The sequence below is a fragment of the Aquila chrysaetos genome, chromosome 9 (assembly GCF_900496995.4).
Source record: "Aquila chrysaetos chrysaetos chromosome 9, bAquChr1.4, whole genome shotgun sequence".
Lineage (NCBI taxonomy): Eukaryota > Metazoa > Chordata > Aves > Accipitriformes > Accipitridae > Aquila > Aquila chrysaetos.
The window spans coordinates 25,248,893-25,268,141 of NC_044012.1; the positions used below are offsets into that span (position 1 = coordinate 25,248,893).

The 19,249-nt window shown below is 54.8% G+C and overlaps 2 protein-coding genes across 10 annotated transcripts; both read left to right on the forward strand.

Moving 5' to 3' along the window:
- The first annotated feature begins 476 nt into the window (after window positions 1–476).
- On the forward strand, window positions 477–5,044 carry MRPS21 (mitochondrial ribosomal protein S21). 3 transcript variants are annotated; one of them, XM_030025919.1, is made up of 5 exons: window positions 477–817; window positions 1,345–1,682; window positions 1,895–1,970; window positions 2,049–2,127; window positions 2,261–2,989. In XM_030025919.1, exons 1-5 carry the CDS (start codon window positions 586–588, stop codon window positions 2,634–2,636), a joined length of 1,101 nt encoding a protein of 366 aa, XP_029881779.1. In that variant the 5' UTR covers window positions 477–585; the 3' UTR covers window positions 2,637–2,989. The 3 variants fall into 3 exon arrangements, with proteins under 3 accessions (XP_029881779.1, XP_029881781.1, XP_029881782.1); XM_030025921.2 differs by lacking the exons at window positions 477–817; window positions 1,345–1,682; window positions 1,895–1,970; window positions 2,049–2,127; window positions 2,261–2,989 and adding exons at window positions 3,444–3,533; window positions 3,778–3,873; window positions 4,821–5,044; XM_030025922.2 differs by lacking the exons at window positions 477–817; window positions 1,345–1,682; window positions 1,895–1,970; window positions 2,049–2,127; window positions 2,261–2,989 and adding exons at window positions 3,608–3,653; window positions 3,778–3,873; window positions 4,821–5,044.
- A 232-nt stretch (window positions 5,045–5,276) lies between these two features.
- PRPF3 (pre-mRNA processing factor 3) lies at window positions 5,277–19,187 on the forward strand. Of its 7 annotated transcripts, none has more exons than XM_030025913.2 (17): window positions 5,277–5,412; window positions 5,950–6,027; window positions 7,715–7,896; window positions 8,676–8,806; window positions 12,007–12,153; window positions 12,631–12,714; window positions 12,825–13,045; window positions 13,410–13,716; window positions 14,402–14,568; window positions 15,216–15,298; window positions 15,892–16,035; window positions 16,326–16,425; window positions 16,934–17,047; window positions 17,631–17,749; window positions 18,339–18,422; window positions 18,536–18,597; window positions 18,920–19,187. In XM_030025913.2, the coding sequence occupies exons 3-17, from the start codon at window positions 7,752–7,754 to the stop codon at window positions 19,064–19,066; spliced, it is 2,055 nt and encodes a 684-aa protein (XP_029881773.1). In that variant the 5' UTR covers window positions 5,277–5,412; window positions 5,950–6,027; window positions 7,715–7,751; the 3' UTR covers window positions 19,067–19,187. The 7 variants fall into 7 exon arrangements, with proteins under 7 accessions (XP_029881773.1, XP_040982086.1, XP_040982085.1 ...); XM_041126152.1 differs by having other exon boundaries at window positions 5,304–5,412; window positions 5,954–6,027; XM_041126151.1 differs by lacking the exon at window positions 5,277–5,412 and having other exon boundaries at window positions 5,709–6,027.
- Window positions 19,188–19,249: the final 62 nt, after the last annotated feature.

Here is a 19,249-nt window from a genome sequence, read left to right on the forward strand (position 1 = left end):
GCCCCGCCCTCTTTGCCGGTGTCCCCGCCGCCCTCCCCCCCCGCGGTGGCCGGCGGGGCCGAGGACCGCGCGCGCCCAGGACGCCCCGCCCCGCGACCGCTCCCGTGGGCGCGCGCGCTGACGTCGCCCAGACGCGTGCCCCGCCCCCGCGCGCCCCGCCCCCACGTGGGGGCCCACGCGCCTGCCTTCCTCCATTATGTAACGGCGCCGAGGCGAGGCCGGCCCACCCCCCCCCAGCCGCCATTGGCCGGGCCGGCCGTGACGCGCGGCCGAAGCCACCGCCCATTGGAGGCTCCAGGCGGAGCGGGGGGGCTCCTCGTGCCTCCGTCGCGCGGCGGGGGCGTGGCCGGGGACCCCCGTGACCCGTCGCGGCCCCCGGCCCCGCCACGGCCCGCTAGGGGGCGGAGCCCCGCGCCGCGCCCCCCGTGTCGCCACATGGAGGGGCGTGGCCCGGCCCCACCCTCCCGGCCAATCCACGCAGGGCGGCGTCCGCATTGGGCAGCTCCGGCGTCGTGGCGGACCAATGGAAACGAGGTGGAGGGGCGGGACGCTAAAGCTCCTCCCGCTGCCGGGAAGCGGTGACCAATGAGTGAGCGGGGGGGGCGGGGCCCAGCGGGAGGCACGTGCGGCCGCGCACGTGTCCGCGTGGGGGCCGCCGCAGCCGGGGCGGAACCGGCACCGGCGCCGGGACGGGGACACCGGGACAGCGACACCGGGACAGGGACGGAGACACCGGGACAGGGACAGCGGCACCGGGACGGCGATACCGGCACCGGGACGGGGACACCGGCACCGGGACAGCTGCAGCCGGGAGCAGGTGGAATCCGGGGTGGCCGGGGCCGGTTGGGGGGGGGTCCCGGGGCTGGGAGAGGGGTCGGGTCGGTCCCGGGACCGGTTGGTTGGGGGGGGTCTCAGTGCTGAGTATGGGGGACCCGGGGTGGCAGGTGAGGGGTCGCCACCCGTGGGGGGGGGTCCTGGGGCCGTGGCGGGGGTCCTGGTCCTGATTCTGGGGGTCCCAGTGCTGGGCGGGTCCCCACCTTGGGTGGGGGGGTTCTGGGGGGAGGGGGGTGGTCCCGGTGCTGGGGAGTCTTGGGACCGGGTGAGGGAGGGGGGGTGTCTTGGTGCCGGTGGTAGGGGTGGGGGGGGCCCCATCCTGGGTGAAGGGTCCCGGTGCCGGGTCGGTTCCTGCAGTCCCCCCCCCCCCCCCCGTGCCGGGAGGTGCCCCCGGGCGGGGAGGGGACACACACGACCCCCCATGGGGGCACACGGCAATATCTCTCTTTTTGCCCAATTTCCCCTTTTTCCCCCTTTTTTTTCTCCCCCCCCCCCCCCCCCCCCCGCCAGGCAGCCTCACCCAGGCGGCACCACAGGAGCTGAACCCAGCGAGAGGCTCCTCCGGGGGGGCCCCACCCTGCCCCCCCCCACCATGGACCCCGCCACCCGTGCCTGCTCTTGCGGCTCTCCCACCTCCAGCCCGGGTGACCCCTCCTCTGACAGCGAAGCCGAGGCCAGTGGCCCCCCCCCCGACCCCCCCCAAAACTGAATGGAGCCGTAAGCGGCCGGGGGGCCCGGACCGAGCACCCCCCGAATTGTCCTCGTCACCCCGAGGGGGGAAACGACCCCGGAAGGGGGATGGGGGGGACAGCCCTCCCAGCGACGGCGATCGCCTCTTTGCCCAAAAAGTGAGTTTTTGGCAGCAAAATGAAGGAGCACCCCCAAACCTGGGGGGGGGGGGGCAGTGCTTGGTCCCCTAAAAATGCATCTCTCCCTCAGTTTCCCCACTTGAAACAGGTGGGGGGTGAGGGGGGGTAAGCAGGGTTGGCGGGGGGGAACATGACACCCCCTCGTTGGTCTGAATCCAGCCCGGCCGCCATCCTCCTCCTCTTCCTCGTAGTGCCAGGAGCTGCGGGGCTTCATCCGGCCGCTGGCGGAGCTGCTGGAGGGGCTGAAACGGGGGCGATACGACAGAGGTGGGTGCCCCCCCCCCAACCCTCCTACCCCCTTTACCCCCCCCCAAGGAGGATTCCCAGATTTTTGGGGTTCGCCAGGGCTGAGCAGCTTCCAGCAGAGCGTGGCCATGGACCGGATCCAGCGGATCATAGGAGTCCTACAGAAGCCAGAAATGGGGTGAGTGGCCCCCCTCAAGAGTCCCCAGAAGAGGAAGGAGGGGGGGGGCAAAGGGACACCCCCCCTCCATGGGGTGCCCATCATTCCCCCCACCACCAGCAGCAGGGTGACAGCTCACTCTCTCCCCCCGCAGCGCCCGTTACCTGGGGACACTGCTGCAGGTTGAGGGGATGCTGAGGGTCTGGTTCCCCCACGTCGCCCCCAAGCCTGCACAGGATCCAGCCCCCTCCCCTGCCGCCGCCACCCCTCCTCGTCGCCGACCCCCCGCCGGCCCCCCCCGGAGCACCCCGTTGTCGACGTCTGCCTGGGGACGTCCCCCCTTCCAACCCCACGGGGACGTCGGGGACATCACATCGAGGGGAGCACCCCAAGTGCCAGACCGGGACCCCCGTGTCCCCCATGGCGCCGGATGTGTGACCCCCCCCCAAGCCGGGGAGGGTGTCTCCTGGATTTCTCGGGTTTTGCCTTTTTTTTTGGATGTTTTTTTTTTTTTGTTTGTTTTTTTTTAAATTGTGGACAGTGAGACCTGCGGGCAGGCGGGGCCATCCCATGGGGGGACCCCAAGACCTCCCCCGCCCCCCCAGGGACCCCCAAAACCACAGGGCAGGGAGGGGGGGTACGTGCCTTCACCAGAGCAGAGCCCCCTCCCCGGGCAGGGGGGTCGTGCCTCGGTGCAGAGGGGAGGGGGGCACAGGATGGGGGGGCTGGCCTCCCCACTGGCCTTGTGCCTTTCCCCCCCCCCGCCTGGCGTTTTGGGGAGGGCTGGGGTGGGGTGTGTGTGTCTGTGTCCCCCTGCAAGTGGGGCTGCCCCATGGCTCGGCCCTGCTGGAAGCAATAAATGCCGCGGGAGCGGCCGGGGCCACCCGGTGCCGGTGTCCTCTGTGTCCCCTGGGGGGGGGCCGGGGGGGTGGGGGTTGTCTTGTCCCTGGGGGGGGGGTCGGAGCCGCCCCACCCTGCGCCTGGTCCTCTGTGTTGGGACCCTCGTGTGCCCCCGATGGTGCCTCCTGCCCCCCCCCCCGGTGTGGGGCAGGGGCAGATGGGGGAGGGCCAGGCCTGGTCCCCCCCCAAAGTCTGGCCCCACACGTCCCCCTGCCCCCCGCCCCAGCCTGGCCCTCTGGGGCCTGGTGCCCCCCAACAGTCCCCACCGCTCCCCAGGGCCCGGTGCCCCCCATCCCGTCCCTGACCTTTGACCCCGTGACCCGCACCCTAAGCCCTGCCCCCTGCCCCCGTGCTCCACATCCCAGCTACGCCCCGTGACCTCCACACTAAGCCCCGCCCCTGTCTCATAAGCCCCGCCCATCCGACCCCCCTGCCACCTAAGCCCCGCCCCTACCCCGGCCGTCCCATCTCGGACCCTCCCCAAGCCCCGCCTCCCAGTGCCGGGAGCCACTTCCTCTTCCGGCGTGGTGAGTGGAGCGGTCGCTGTTCCTCCGGGGCGGGACCGGACAGAGCGGCTCTGCTGGGGCCTCTGGGGGTGGGGGGGTCCTACCGGGTTCTTCCGTGAGGGGGGAGAGCGGCCTTACCAGGTCCAGCCGTGAGGGGGGGCGGGGGACGGGCCGGGGGGAGGAGGAAGAGCCGGCCCCACCGGGGGTTCGGGGCCCGGGCCCACCCGTCCCGTTCCGTTCCGTTCCCCCTCCTCCCCCCCCGCAGAGCGGCGGCCGCCATGGCGAACCACCTCCGCTTCCTGGGCCGCACCGTCATGGTCCAGAACGGGAATGTAGAAGCAGCCTACGGTGCTCTCAACAGGTGGGGGGGGGCCCCCGGTGGGCTTTGGGGGGTGCCGGTTGTCCCGGGGGGGGAACCCCGCAGCTCGGCCAAGAGCCGGTTACCAGACAAGGACCCAGGCGGGGTGGGGAGGGTCCTGTTAAGTAAACTGGGTGTAATTAGTTACGGGTTGGGGTTGTCCTCCTCCTCCAGTCCCTCCCTGGTAACCACAGGGGGTTTGCCTCCCATTTTACCCCCGTGAGTTGGGGTTGGAACGTGCAGTATTGGAGTTTTTTCTCTCCACTCAAGGCCTCAGAAGCTTTTCCTGCTGGCGCTCCACCCTGCCGCCAATTTAGTGGAATTGAACGGAACTCTCCAGCAAATTGGTGGAAAAGTCGGCAGGAGTGTGGGCAGCGGCATCACTGGGGGTTTGGAGGGTTGGCGGTCGGTGACGGTGCCTCGCAAGGGAAGAGGAGGAGGAGGAAGCTGCACTGTCACCTGCCGTAGCTGTCACCTGCCACGCCCACCTTCGTTCGTCACAGCTTAACGAAGCTCCAAGGGTGCTCGTTCACCTCCTTGTTATCCTCGGCCTGTTGCCGGGAGGAAAACAAGCCGGGGTGGCTGATGGACCTTGGGGGAACGTGGTGTCCCTGTGGCACTGCTGCAGCTGGGCCTGGCGTGTACTGAGTTGTATCTGGTCTTAGCTGGGGGGGGGTGTTTTCCCCCTTCCCCATCCTCACACATCCCAGCACCTTTTCTTCCTCTTTTGGGATTAAAAAAAAACCAAAATCATCAGAAACGCTTCAGCTGTGGGGGGTGCAGTTGGAATCAATGCGGGGGAGTTCAAAATCCTGAAGTGAGACCCAATTTTAACCAAATCCCTTGGGTTTTGATTGGCTGCTAGCTTGTTTACAGAAAGGGTGGGGTGCCCTGTGTGTCTCGGGCGGGAGGGGGAGCATCTCATCTCACCCTGTCTCCCCCCTCCCCAGGATCCTCTCGCAGGATGGGCTGGTGGAGACGGTGCGGCGGCGGCGGTACTATGAGAAGCCGTGCCGCCGGCGGCAGCGCCTGGCCTACGAGGCATGCCGGCGGGTCTACAATGCCGAGATGGGGCGGAAGATCAGCTTCTTGGCGCGAGGCAGCCGGCAGGACCCCTGGCTGGGCTGCTAGGGGTTGGGAGGAGCCGCCCCCCCAATAAAGGCCTTTGCCCTTAGCGGAGTTTTAATTTAGCTTTCATTAATTGCGGCGGATGAGGCAGGCCGTGACCAAGCTGCCCGCGGAAACGTGGCGGCGGTTCACGCGCTGGCTGCGAGAGCGGGAAAAAGGCGGGGGGGGCGGGGCTGGTGGTGTCTCTAGTCATGTGATGTGGGCGGTGCCGAGAGAGCCCGGTATTGGATGCCCCGCCCCTGCCCCGCACGCCAGGCCTTCTCCTTCCCGTCGCCCCCTGCGCGAGTGGGCGCGCAGGCGCCGCGCGGCCGTTTCCGCTTCCGCCCCGACGTGCCGTCGCCGTCAGGGCTGCCGCCGCCGCCGCTGACCGGGCCGGGGCCTGTCGGGGGGTCGCACCCCGCCCCGCCCGCTCCGGTGAGGGAAAGAGGGTAGGGGGGTCGCTTCCGAGGGGAGGAGGGTGCCGGGGGAGGGCGGGGACGCGGCTGAGGGGAGACTGGGGTACCGGGGAGGCCGCGCCTGAGGCGGCACCGGGGCCCGGCACCGGCGCCAGCCAACGCGGAGCCCCTTCGCCGCGGTCCCTCCGCCCTGGGGCCGCCTCCCCCGGTGAGGCCGGGGCTGGAACGGGGAGGGGGGCGGGCAACGCGGGTTCCGCCGGGCTGGACCGAGCCGCCGGCTCCGGTAGCGGTGGGAAGCTGGGGCCGTGCGGGAGGGGACCGGCCTCCGCGGGTACCAGCGGAGGTTGGGGAGTCACCGGGGAATCTCCAACGCCGAATTCGAGCGTTTCCGTAGCAACCGGGGCGTGCGAAGCCGCGACCGGGCTCTCGCGGCCGGAGCCTCTGCCGGCGTTCTGGCTTGGGGCAGGATTGACACAGCGGAGCTGAACTTTTTCTTTTTTTTTGTTATTGTTCTTTTTTTGTTGTTGTTTTTGTGGGGTTTTTTTAATCTCTGAAGGCAGCAGTTTGGCTGACAGCGCCGCGGAAGCATCAGTTTCAGGTTCTCGCTGTTCTGGGAAGTAACACAGAGAAGACGGTTAGTGCCTGTGTCTTTCTAAATATATATATACATTTAAAATCTCCTATAGGTGTTATTTCCCCACCGGATTCCTTGTTGATACTCCATGTCTGCCCAGGAGTCCCTGAGGGCGCTCGGGGCGCTGATGGAGGCGTTCCTTACGGACTGGGTTTGCTCTCCCGATATTCTGAGCAGAACGCCATTAAACCTGTTGCGCTCCTCTGCCAGTCCTTATTAGATTACAGAAGTTGAAGATTAATATAGAAGTTAAAACAAGCCCTAATTATATAAGTTCTGTGTTTAATAGCATATGTGCATGAAGCCATCGATGCGTCAGCGTAGTAATTAATTATTTCCACTTGTTTTGAACCTCTGGCTTTGTCCCGAAGCATTATGTACTGCAAAGTCAGAACTTACAGGTGAAATTCTGTAATGATGTTGTTTCGGGCTGTATTTGATGCTACTTTTGAATATATCTGTCAGAAACCTGCTGTAAAAAGTAGCAGGCCATGGAGATTTTCAGGCATTTGGCTGCAGAGAGGGAAGGGCTCTCCAGGGAGAGCGTGAGTCCCCTCATCGCTGCTTTAAACCTGTAGATTTGCTTCTCTTGGCTGCTGTTCACAGACCCTAAATCATTAGAACTAATGCCCGGGCTCTTAACTCGCAGTTTCAGGAATGATAACTGTATTTGATGGGATTTCTGTTAAAATAGACCCACATTAATGTCAAGGCTCTGCTGGTCTTTTCGTGTGGGGAAGAAATGCCGAGGTCAAACATATTTCCTTAAGAAGATTTTCTCCTGTTTCCAGATAAAGGAGACTTGGTTTCCAAATCAGATTAGGGCCCAGGCACGTAATTAAACGTTATTGCGTCTGCAGACTGTGACTGACAGTGTGAGAACTGCTAACGATTAACGGTGAGAAATTTTTGCCTTGAAGAATCTGCAATTTCGGGTTTGCCAGCGACAGCCGCTGGTTTAAGCAGCGACCACAGAGGCAGCCGGGCACGTGCTGAACTTCGAAGTTATCAGTGAAGCGGAACATGTTCAAAGTAGTTTGTGAACCTCATGGGAAAGAGACTAATTAAGGGTGAGCGGGCACGTGTGAGGTTTTTCTATATATTTTTGAAGGGTTATTTAGCTTGCGTTGTGCGAGGCAGGCTTGCAGTCGCTTTTCTGAAACTATCGAGCGCAGATTTGTGGGTCTTGGGGTGCGTTACTAACTGGCCTAGCAGCCACGAAAAGAGAGAAATTCAGAGAGAAGCCGAGGTGTGAAGGGACGCCCCAAGACCGAACATTCTCATCCCGTTTGTGGTGGATCCATGTGTGGAAGCGGAGCCCAATCCAGAAGGACCGGTATGGTGCTCGCTGTGTGTCCTTCTGTCATCTGTGAGGGAAGGCTGGTGGGATGTAGGAGGTTCAGGGCTTTCCCTGCAGAGTAATCCGTGAGCGCAATTTCCCTTTGCAGGGCCTGATGCTGCATCTCGTCCGCTCAGGTCGTGGGCTCCTCGCTGCTGAGGCTCTTCCTCCCTGCGTGGCTGATCTAATTTTAGCTTGAGTTTTAAAAATAAGGGAGCAAAAGTCATCTCCAAGAGCTTTCACCACTTGTAAGCCTTCTCATGAAGGAGGAAAGTGTGGCACTGAAGCAATGATAATCTGATGCTTTATTTTACTAGCCTGTGGTTTTCTCGTCTGTCTCCTTTACAGGTACAAGCAAAATAATTCAATTCAGCTCCTGGCAAAGATGTCACTCTCCAAAAGGGAATTGGATGAGCTGAAACCATGGATCGAGAAAACAGTGAAGCGAGTCCTGGGGTTCTCGGAGCCCACTGTGGTCACCGCAGCGCTGAACTGCGTCGGGAAGGGCATGGACAAAAAGAAAGCAGCTGGTATGTCGCATGGGCTCCAACCCTGACCCTGCAGCTGTTCTTAGAGGTGATCAGACCCCTTGACAGAAAAAAATAGGTGCACACAAATCCTCAAATAGCCTTGAAATAGTCTCAAATCAGATTTAGTCTCGCTCCCTCTATTCCTGGAAGACTGACCTACTGCTGGTGGAGCTGGGCTGTGTGGCTAGTTGTGGTTTTGTTGCTGGTGGTGGCTGGCAGTGTCTGGGAGGCGAATGCCATCTTTGCAGGTGTGAACTCTGGTTTGTGTTGAGCTAGTTTTATAAAACAAACAAAACCACCCAAACCTGGAAGCTCTTGAGAGTATGTGCAGGTGTGCACACAGGGGTGATTCTGACTCGGCCTCGATGAGGCAGAGGTGAGTATGTGCGAATCCACACAGACGGGTGAGACACGATTAAAAGCCTTGGAATATGTTACAAAAACCGAGGAAGTAAAAATTAATTTAAGGCCTCTTTTTCTAAAGGAATTGAAAATGATAATTTAACCGGTGACTTTTTTTTTGACTATTAGAGCCCTAATTTTTTTTCCAATTGAGGCCTGGACTCCTTTAATCCTTCAGAGTTCAAAGGTCCTGACAGCAGGATCCGCAGATTCCAGAGGCCTCCAGAGCCCAGGCCACAGCCCCCACTCCATTAGTGGGGTTGCATCCATCTTTAAATAAGTGTTCACAACTTCACAGAAGTCTCTGCGAAGTCTCTGTTCTCCCGCTCATCCCAAGCAGTGAATTCTGAATTTACACAACTCTTCCCCTTTTCCAGACCACCTCAAACCCTTTCTTGACGATTCCACCCTGCGATTTGTGGACAAGCTCTTTGAAGCAGTGGAGGAAGGCCGAAGCTCCAGGCACTCCAAATCCAACAGCGACCGGAACCGGAAGCGAGAGCTGAAGGTGATTATTGATTATTGATTGCTTTTTTTCCTGTGGCTTGGTGGCCGTGGAGGCAGCACTGGTACTTTGCCACACTTTCCTCTTCCAGAGAGGTACATCTCGTAATGCTTAAAGTTCAAGAGAAAAGACTCTTCTCCATGATGAAGTGTGTGAGCCTTTACCTTTCGGTTCTCTTTACCTTTGGATGAGGTAGCGCCATGCTGTCCTTGGTGGCGGCTGAGGTGGAAGCTTGGGTTTTTGATTTCTTTCAACGATCTCTGCTAGGCTTGTTCAGCAGAGTAACTTCACAGGGCTCCGTCTCTCCGCCTTCTTTTGTGCTCTTCACCATTGCGTCAGCCGTGCTGTGTTTTCACGGGGAGCCTGGGGTTGGTGCTCCCAGCAACTTTCTGTTGTGCTTCCTTGCCCAGATGCGCTGCGTTTCACTCTGCCAGCTGGCTCTCCCCGTCAGTGAGTGGGTGGGGCTCTGTGGTGGGTGATCTGGTGGGTTTTCATTTTCTTTTTCCATCCGGAATTAACAGAGGGTGATTTTTGACAGCCCCTGTCATAGCACAAGGTTCATGACAGCAGGGATTTAATAGCTCTCTGGTGTTTCTCCCATCTAACACTTGTCTGGGATGGTGGAAGTCTCATGCATCGAAACCTTTTTCACCTCCTTTCTTCTCTTAAATACTTTACTCGCCATCTTCTGGAATTGCATTTTTTCCATCACTTGCATACTGAGTTTAAAAGGGGCTACTCGCCATGCTGCTCCCCGCTTACAAAGTTAAGTTTCCTTTCACTTTTTCTGAGGTTCCTATTTTATGGCAATCTGTGTTTCTCTGTGACAGTTTTAGTCAACACTTAACCTCAATTAGCTAGAATAATCCTGTTCAGGATTTGGATCTCTTCAGGTGTGTTGGGAGAGAGCTGCCTCCACTCCCTATTTTCTGTTAGAAACTTGCTTTTTCTCCCACTATCTGGCTGAGGCTTTAACCACTGCCAGAAAGGGTCTCCTCTGGGTCTGGGTACATTCACCGGTTAAGGAACAGTGCGTTAAAACAGCTTCCTTCCTGCAGAGCTGGTGCAGCCCGAGGAGCAGCAGTACAACCCAATTTACTGATCTGGAGAGGTTTGGGTTCACGTGTCCCAGCCACCTGAGCGTGGCAGTAGCTTAAAAGGACCTCAGTCTTCTGCAGCTTTCTTGGTCACAACGGAGGTGTAAATAAGCATCTTCCAAGTATTTCTGTGCTGCGGTTCCACTTTAATTTGGGTATTGGACTGGCTGAGCCACGCACTGTGCCAAGCTGCCACGGGGCTGTTAGAAAGCAAGGTTTCAGCTAGGCTGGTGGCTCCTAGCTGGTCCCCTTGACCCTCTTGCTTTTGACCTCTTGGGGAGATGGCGGAGAGATAGGGACGTCATCAATCCCATCGCTGCTTGGTGCTTCGTGATGGCAGGATTGCAGGCTGCAGCCTGGCAGGGTGACTCTTGTAGCCCCATGGCACAGCTAACACATGTAGATCCCACCTTTCTTCACGGGTTGAATTCAGATTGTGCCCACTTTTGGGCTGTCTTGTCCTCTCATCTTCCTCGTGGCCGTGGCCAGTGTGCTGCAGGACAGGGGGAGGGGAGGGAGCAGCACCCTGTTGCAGAGGGGATCTCATGCTGGCAGAGCAGAGCAGGGATGGGGCTGGGTGTGGAATAGGTGATTCTTCTCCAGTGAAGTGTCCACTGGGATGTCTTGTGCAACCGCAGCTGGTGTTCTCGGCTTCCCAGCTAACCTGAAAGCAGGGCTGGGAAGTGACAGAGCAGACCTATCCTCTTCTCTGGGCTCCTGGCATGGGGACAGGCGTCCTGCCTGCCAAATCGTCAGCCCCTCTCTCCAGAATTACCTTTCCTGGAGGTCCACCATCAAGATCTAGATCTGTCCTGACCCAGCTGTAACATGAGGTGGTCTAGTGAGGTTGTCAGATCACGGTCATACTTGCAGACTGACTTCCCCCTCCACCCCAGTGCAGGTTTTAGAGTGGAATTTGTACTTGCACGCTTAGATCTTGTAGCAACGAGCAGTGGATTAATTCAGAATGCTGCTTACTGGTCACGTTAGCTGTCTTCAGCACACTGCCTGGCCTGCCTTCTCTCTCCTTGGTTAACTCTTGTGGGGTAGGTCGTTGCTTGGGAAGTTTCAGGAACTAAAACATAATGGTTTACACACTTTATACTATGGGCAAGTCCTTTCTCTTGAACTTGTAGGTTTTCCAAGAAGTACCTGTGTCTGGATGAGGAAGTGTCCTTGTAGAATATGAACCGTTGTAGTGAAGAAGGGATTGCAACTAACGCTTACAACCGGTGTGTATATTTTCTTTTCAAATAACACATTGACACACACACTACAGTAGCACAGTCGCATGGACAGATCCAGTTTACCGTACACAAACCAGGCACTGACTAGACGAAATCCCTGGCCGCAGTCTCACAAGCTGGGGCATGCTGGAACGGGACGCTTCCCCAGCTGCCTGAGCACAGACCTCTGTGTAAAGTGCATCTTGCCTTTTATTTTGTGACCCTCACGCTGCATGCGATTCCCATCAGCGTGGTTGTTGCTCTGCCTGCTCTCTGAGCTGCGCTTCTCCAGAGCGGCTCGGTTTGAGTGTGGTGTCTTTGGATCCGAGCTGGAGTTGGCTGGGTTGGAGTGTGAGGGAATGCTGCAGGTGTTCTGACCCGTCCTGAGTCTGGGGCTGCATCCTCCTTTTGGGGGGAGGACGTAGGATGCCACAGCTTCCTTCACCAAACCCTCTGAAGTTGGCGGAAGACGTGGAAACTATTTTAGCCCAGTCAGGTCAGCTTGTGGGCAGGCTTTTTCCATCTCTCTGGGTAGCTGAGCGAGAGCTTAAATCTCCTCAGTGCCAAAAAACCTTTGACTGCCTGAGAGAACGATGGTGGCTTTTACACAGGCATATCCCTGTGATATCTACTGTCCTTCACGCTCTTGGATGGATCATCATTGGTGCTTCTCTGGTGGGGGACCAGGGCACAGGCTTCATGCAGGATTACCAGTAGATCAGTCTGCGAGTGCCACCCTGGAAACTCTGAACCACAACGCAGTGCTGACTGTACAGCGCTGGATCTGATCTGCGTGGTGGTTTCTCATCTTAAAACACTGGCCGTGAGGAGAACTCTTTGTTTTTAACCACAGTTTTCTCCTTTTCTCTTTTTACATTAGGATGTGTTTGGCGATGACTCTGAGGTATCCAAGGAATCTTCTGGCGTCAAGAAGCGGCGCATACCGCGATTCGAGGAAGTGGAGGATGAGCCTGAGGTCATTCCAGGCCCACCATCAGAGAGCCCTGGGATGCTGACCAAGCTACAGGTCAGTCTAACTAGGCTGTGTTACATGAGCCTTGCCCCAGAACAGAGCTGCCCATACCTGAGATCTTGAATCCCGACATGGTTTAGTGTTTATCTTAATTCATATCACAAGCTAAGCAAGCAAATGGCAAGTTGCTTTTGACTGTCCTTTGTTTGCTGGAGTCGTTGGCCTGTGTTTGCTTCACAAGGCTCACTGCTGTTTGTGCGTTAGGCTAACAATAATGTGAAGCCTTTGAGTGGGGACCATTTGGATGTTCTCTTCACATAAGCTGGAGTAAATGGTCTTGGTGGAGAACGCCTGCACTGTTAGATTGCTTCTCCACAGCTGGAGGTTGTTGATTAGAGCAGTTTGATAGAATTCTGTTCTTGCTAAGCTGGCTTGCTTGCATGCATTTGTAGCCGTAAAAGGGTGCTGAGGACCCCTCCTCTCCTTCTGTTACAGGGAAGAAAAATTCACTCTCCAATTTTCTTTCCACAGATCAAACAGATGATGGAGGCAGCCACACGGCAGATTGAAGAGAGGAAAAAGCAGCTGAGTTTTATCAGTCCTCCGACACCACAGGTACCTACCAGAAGCAACAGGCAAATCCCGTGGTCCCCATTTCAGCTATGACACATTGACCTAGGTGTGCTGGAACAGGGACGTAAAAAAACTTACTCCTCTGTCAACAGCCAAAAATTTCTTCTTCATCCCAATCGGAACGTCTCCCCATTGGCAACACGATCCAGCCCTCCCAGGCAGCAACATTCATGAATGATGCCATTGAGAAGGCCAGGAAGGCTGCAGAGCTGCAGGCCCGTATCCAGGCTCAGCTGGCCTTGAAACCGGGGCTCATTGGCAACGCCAACATGGTGGGGCTGGCCAACCTGCACGCAATGGGGATCGCGCCGCCGTGAGTACCTGCCATTTGCTGCGTAATCCTGATGATCATAATGCCAGAATGCTGATGGAGGGTCAGACCAAAGGTTTCTCCAGCACTGTTGGTTCTGTAGCAGCGGCCTCAATGGCTGCTGAAGGAACAAATTTTATATTAAAGAGGTGAAATGGGGGTTACTCCTTCCTTGGGTAAGGCTCTCCCAACTTCTACGCATGAGATTTGAGTCCTTTCTGGCAGCATAGATGAGATTTAACGTTACAAGGAGGCCTTTCACAAGTCGTGGACTGGTTTGGTGCTTGCCGTGGAAATAAGGCTCACCATTCCTTTGCATTAATGCTGTACACACATCTTAATGCAATGTATCTTGTCTTGCCACCAGGAAAGTGGAGCTGAAGGATCAGACAAAGCCAACGCCACTGATCTTGGATGAGCAAGGCCGAACTGTTGATGCGACTGGTAAAGAGATTGAGTTGACTCACCGCATGCCAACCCTAAAAGCAAACATCAGAGCTGTGAAGAGAGAGCAGTTCAAACAACAGCTTAAAGAAAAGCCCTCGGAAGATATGGAGTCGAACACTTACTTTGACCCCCGGGTCTCCATAACCCCAGCCCAGCGTCAGAAACGCACCTTTAAGTTCCATGAAAAAGGCAAATTTGAGAAAATTGCCCAGAGGTTGCGAACGAAGGTATTTGAGGTCTTGCCATGCTAACTGACAGCACAGAAGTGAGGGTTCGGTTCGGGATGGGAGTTGATTCTCCTCTCCTGGGATGTGAAGGGATGCTCTGTTGGCTTTGAGTAAGAAGCTTTTCAGTGAAGTCACCCGAAACTTTTCTGTCAACACCATTCTTGTTGGAAAGGCAGGCATCCAAATTAGAACATGTGTGTGGAAAGTGTTTTCTTACAGGTGTCTTCACTGGATGAAAAACAAAATCTATTTTTTTTGACAAAAGATTGAAAATTTCCAAAGAGAATAGATAATTTTCTAGCCCAGTGTTCTTTCCACAAAAGTGATAACCCTAGAGGTGGAGATTTAAAGGAATCTTGGTAAAATGCCCAAGTTCTTGGGGAGAAGGGGAGAGAAGAGCTTCATTAGACAGAAAAAGTCCAGGGATATGATGCGTATAGGGAGACATTCCTTTGGGATTGTTCCATGCTCCTAGAAGGCTTAGTAATAAGACCAGATTTTTGGCAGGTTTGTGAACTTCGGCAAAAGCACTCCGCTGTCATGTGCTGTGTGCTTTCTTCTGTGGTCTGCTTCAGATTGTTTTAAAAATAAATAAATCAGCAGGTACATGTGTATTGTGCTTTTCCTGAAGGTTGTGCTATTTTGGAATGACCTTTATGTGCTGTTTTCCTCTCCTTGTTCTCAGGCTCAACTAGAAAAACTGCAGGCAGAGATCTCGCAGGCTGCCAGGAAGACGGGGATACACACTTCCACCAAGTTGGCTCTTATTACCCCAAAGAAGGAGCTGAAAGAGGGGGAGATCCCAGAGATAGAGTGGTGGGACTCCTACATCATCCCTAATGGCCTTGACTTGTAAGTAGTTTACTTGCCATGTTTTGATAGTTCTGCCACAGGAGGAAACTTGGGGAGCTTCTTGGGGGTAACATGGTGGTCTGTTGAGCACTTGGGTAAATCTGGTCATACATATCTACTTGAGCTATGGAATTCTACCTCCCTTGTCTCTAAAATCCAGGTGGGCACTAGGTTTGCTCCCTAAGTTTCTCTTGGAGCTGGTGGTGGGCAGCTGCCCTTCCCCCTTGTTGGAGGCAGCGTTCCCTGCCGCGACTGAGAAGGTGACTGCCATGGAGTTAGAGGGATTTTTTTGACCCAAAGTTGGTGGTGTGTTTTGGTTTGGGTTTGTTTTTTTCAAGCATGAGTGTTCTGTACAAGTCTTGTTCATGGTAGAGTTGTGGGAAGCCTGCTTCCTAACCATGAGATGTGGGTGGATATTCCACTGGGGGAAACACCTACTCATTAATACTATGTCACTGCGTGTTTCCTTCAGCATATCAAGCTCTGATCTATGCTTTGGGTAGGGATTTGTGCGTGTCACATACCAGCCACAGCTGGCCCAAGGGAAGTGTTATATTTTTTTTTTTTTTTTCCATGGCTTGTGTTTAAGGGAACGCAGGAATTCAGGCTGGGAGTTTTGCAATGATGCCCAACTCTCTCCTTTCTAGAAAAGGTGGAACATCTTCAAAGAGAGACGAGTACTTCGGGATCACAAACCTCGTGGAGCACCCAGCGCAGCTCAACCCGCCAGGTACTGCCCCAGTTTTGGTTGACTTTGCTTTTAAACTAGAGACGGAATACTCCGAGCAGCTAGTGCTTGGTGGGGTGAACCAGCATGCAAGCCCCCACGTGTAGCACTGCAGCCCAGCGTTTCTTGTCCCAGTGAGGAAAAGAAATTGTGCCAAGATAAGTCTGAAAGCTCTGCAAAGATAGCTGAAATTGGGAGGGAGAGTCTCTGCTCTGTTTTTGGAAACTTTATATAAAACCTGTAGCGGTTACAAGTAGCTTGCTTACTTATCGGTGGTCTGCTCTGTGCTCACTGGGGTAGCAGTGCAGACACCAGCTCCTCATCTCTGACAGGTGGTTTTTGACCTTTTTGCCCTGAGGAGGGGACATAAAATAATCACAGAGCATTTTACTTTTCAGTAAAATAAAAAAATAGCCAAAACCCGTTTTCCTCGTTCTGTGTTTGGTGCAAACAGCCTCCAGCGCTGCAGAGGTTGGGTTTGTCAATAAAGTATGGATATAATGGAGTGTGGTACGGGTGTAACGGTTGCAGGCAGTATTTTCTCTTGCTTCTTCAAAAGCAGATTTATATTTATCTTGCCTCGTTTCTCTTCCCAGTGGACAGTGACACACCAGTGACCTTGGGTGTTTATTTAACTAAGAAAGAGCAGAAGAAATTACGGCGACAGACTCGGAGAGAAGCCCAGAAGGAGCTGCAAGAGAAAGTCAGGCTGGGCCTGATGCCACCGCCAGAGCCCAAAGGTAAGTGACAGCTATGGTGGGCAAGCTGCTGGCAGAGCTCTGGGCTAACGTGGACCCTTAGCCGTCAAACTGGCAGCCAAGCATGGACGTGGTTAGGAATGTGGCAGGCGGCACAACCTCTATGGGATTGCACGGATCTGTGTATCGGTGTGTGTTGGTGTGATCCAATACCTACCCATACAGTCAGTTTATGAGCCTGCAAGCGTGCCTGGTGTTTCTGTGCTTTACCATTCCGGCAAGCCAGTGTCCGATGGGAGCCTCTCACAGCTCCTTTCCTGTTTCCCTTGCAGTAAGAATTTCAAACTTGATGCGAGTACTGGGGACAGAAGCTGTTCAGGACCCAACAAAAGTCGAAGCTCACGTTAGAGCGCAGATGGCAAAGAGACAGAAGTAGGTGGCACGTTGTACCATTTTTTTTGGCCATTTTTAGATGGATTTACTGGTGGTGCTGCATTTGTTTGTAGAGAAAGAAATCCTTGAACTGATGCAGCAAAGCAGAAGCAGTGTGACTTTCTGCGTGTTGCTCTTGTAGCCTATTTCAGCTGCCTTGAACAAGGCCTGGGGGGGAGCTGGGTCTTGGTCAGCTCTCGCCACTGGAGAGCGGCCTCATGCCCTGTATTAAATGAGTTTCTTACCGTGATGATGATTGCCGTCGCAGTTGTTACTAATGAATGTTTTCAGGGAAGAGACTGAGGATGAATTGGACTGGTGTCTGGATTAAAAAAAGCCCATGGGCTTTTAATTCAGGCAGGTGCAGGCAAAAATCTGGGCAGGAGTTGCAGCTGCTTTGGGATCTGAACATACTCTTTGCTTAGGAAGAGAAGGATCCATTTCGATGCCGTAACGGGTATGCCGTAGGCCGCGTTTTGCTTATTGCTGTGTCTCTCTTTGCATCCAGAGCTCATGAAGAAGCAAATGCTGCGAGAAAGCTCACAGCAGAACAGCGAAAAGCGAAGAAGGTTAAAAAGCTGAAAGAAGACGTGTCACAGGGAGTTCACATAGCTGTGTACAGGTGAGTGCTGGGCTGGGTGCTCTTCGTGGTGGTGGTTCACCATACATCTCTTTCTAAATACACCTGACAAATGCCCTATGGAAACATGCTGATAGAGAGGAGAAGCCTTCAGTAGCAGGACAGCGCACCAACTCATCAGGTTTCCATCAAGTGTTAAAGAATCCCAGCCTGTAGCAATTACACTGTCCCAAAAGACATGTCTGTTAACTCTGTCCTTAACTCATCCTGTTACAGCTGAGCACTAAAAACATGTGTTGGCTTGGGAGCATTTCAGCTGGGATTGAAGTTTCTGATGAGGATAGCCATTTCCCAGCTGTCAGAGCTAACCTGGTAAATTGATGTCCAGAAATCAGGAAACTCTCAAGATCTAAATGAAATGAGAATGGGAAGGGACAGACACAGCTTCTCTGAGCAGTCTGATAACAAATGTGTGTTGTTTCGAGGTCTCGTTAAAGCCGCTGGAGAAGGAAATGCTGGACCCAGTCAAGGCAGAGTAGGGAGCTCTTATGGCTGGTGATAATAGTTCTGGTTTTCCACAAATATTTATTTTTTGTTTTTTGTTTTTATTTTATCCTATCCTTAGGGTCAGAAACTTGAGCAATCCAGCAAAAAAATTCAAAATAGAGGCGAACGCTGGCCAGCTGTACTTAACAGGCGTGGTGGTTTTACACAAAGATGTCAACGTGGTCGTGGTAGAAGGAGGTGAGGACTTCCGAGGCAGGCTTTTGGTCACAGCGTAGCTTTCAAAAGCTTGCCTCCAGCAAAAATTACTGTGAAAATTGTTGACTGAGGGTTATGGAAGGACAAGGAAGTAAGGAGGCCATTTGAAACTCCCTTAATTATGGCTCTAGTGGGGTTAGCGCTGACTGCAGAGCACACTGTAATCCTGTTAGAAAACACAGCGTGTTCGATGTCAAAGGGAAAAGCACTTGATTTGAATCCTTGATGCTCTGAGTGGATGCTTAAGAGCAAGGAGAGCCTCAGTCTTCGCTCTGCTGTGGTTCCTTGTGGTTTGCGCTGTTCTAAGTAGTAGCAAGGTGTTGAAGAGCTTGTTTGGCAGCAGGAAATCCCGAGGTGGCTGAGACCTGAGTGCTGTGCCAAAGGCTGTGGGAAAAGCTGGGCCACCCTGGGGGTGTTAGCACTGGATCAACGTGGCTGGGCTTTATTTTCCGTGCCTGGTCGGCTGGGAGGTGTTTGTGGGTGTTGTTTGGCTTCTGCTGCTTTTTAGAACATCCTAAAAACTGAAGGTTAAAGGACTTTTTGTGAACATTGAGTCTCGATTCTTCCCCAGGTCCGAAAGCACAGAAGAAATTCAAACGTCTTATGCTTCACCGAATAAAATGGGATGAGCAAACATCAAACACAAAGGGAGAGGGTAAGTGTAAAACTGTGCGGAGGGGTGGCAAAGCAGCGGTGGGACTCCCAGCTCTTCCTCTGTCTTTGGGACTAAAATTGGCTTTATTGGTTGGTTTGGGTTTTTTTTTTCAGATGATGATGAGTCCGACGAGGAGTCTGTTAAGAAAACAAACAAATGCTCTCTGGTTTGGGAGGTGAGTTGTGGGTGTAGTTCAATATGGGGGGTCTTAGGCTGGAGGGAAGCAAGCCCTGTCTGACAGCAGCTGAGGCAGAAACAATGTTCTGAAGCTTTGGATCGGACGCAAACCTGCTGCCCTGACTCTTTCCGTAGCGTTTCTTGAGCTGTAGCAGCACTAGGAGTGTCTCCCCCGCACAGTGCTTGTGCAGTGCTCCCCCTAGTCACACATCAGCCTGAAAAAAACGTTTATTCCCAGCTTCCCCCAAGTCACTCGGAGTCCTGTTTCCTGTGACTTTCTCCCAGAGATGGGTCAGAAAGCATGCCTTTTCTCTTCCCAGGGCACAGCGAAAGACCGCAGCTTTGGCGAAATGAAGTTTAAGCAGTGCCCCACGGAGAACATGGCACGGGAGCACTTTAAGAAGCACGGCGCGGAGCATTACTGGGACCTGGCCCTCAGCGAGTCCGTGCTGGAGTCCACAGACTGAGGTGAGGGGGCTGCTAGTGCCCCCCTCCTCACACCACAACCCCTCCTCCAGATCTCAGACAGACCCCTCCTCTCCTTGCTCTCCTCAGCACACCGATTAAAGTCATATTTTTTAAAACAAACCACTATACGCTTGTTTTCAGGATAAAGGGAGGTGGGGGGGCTGAGGGGGGAGACTTCTTGC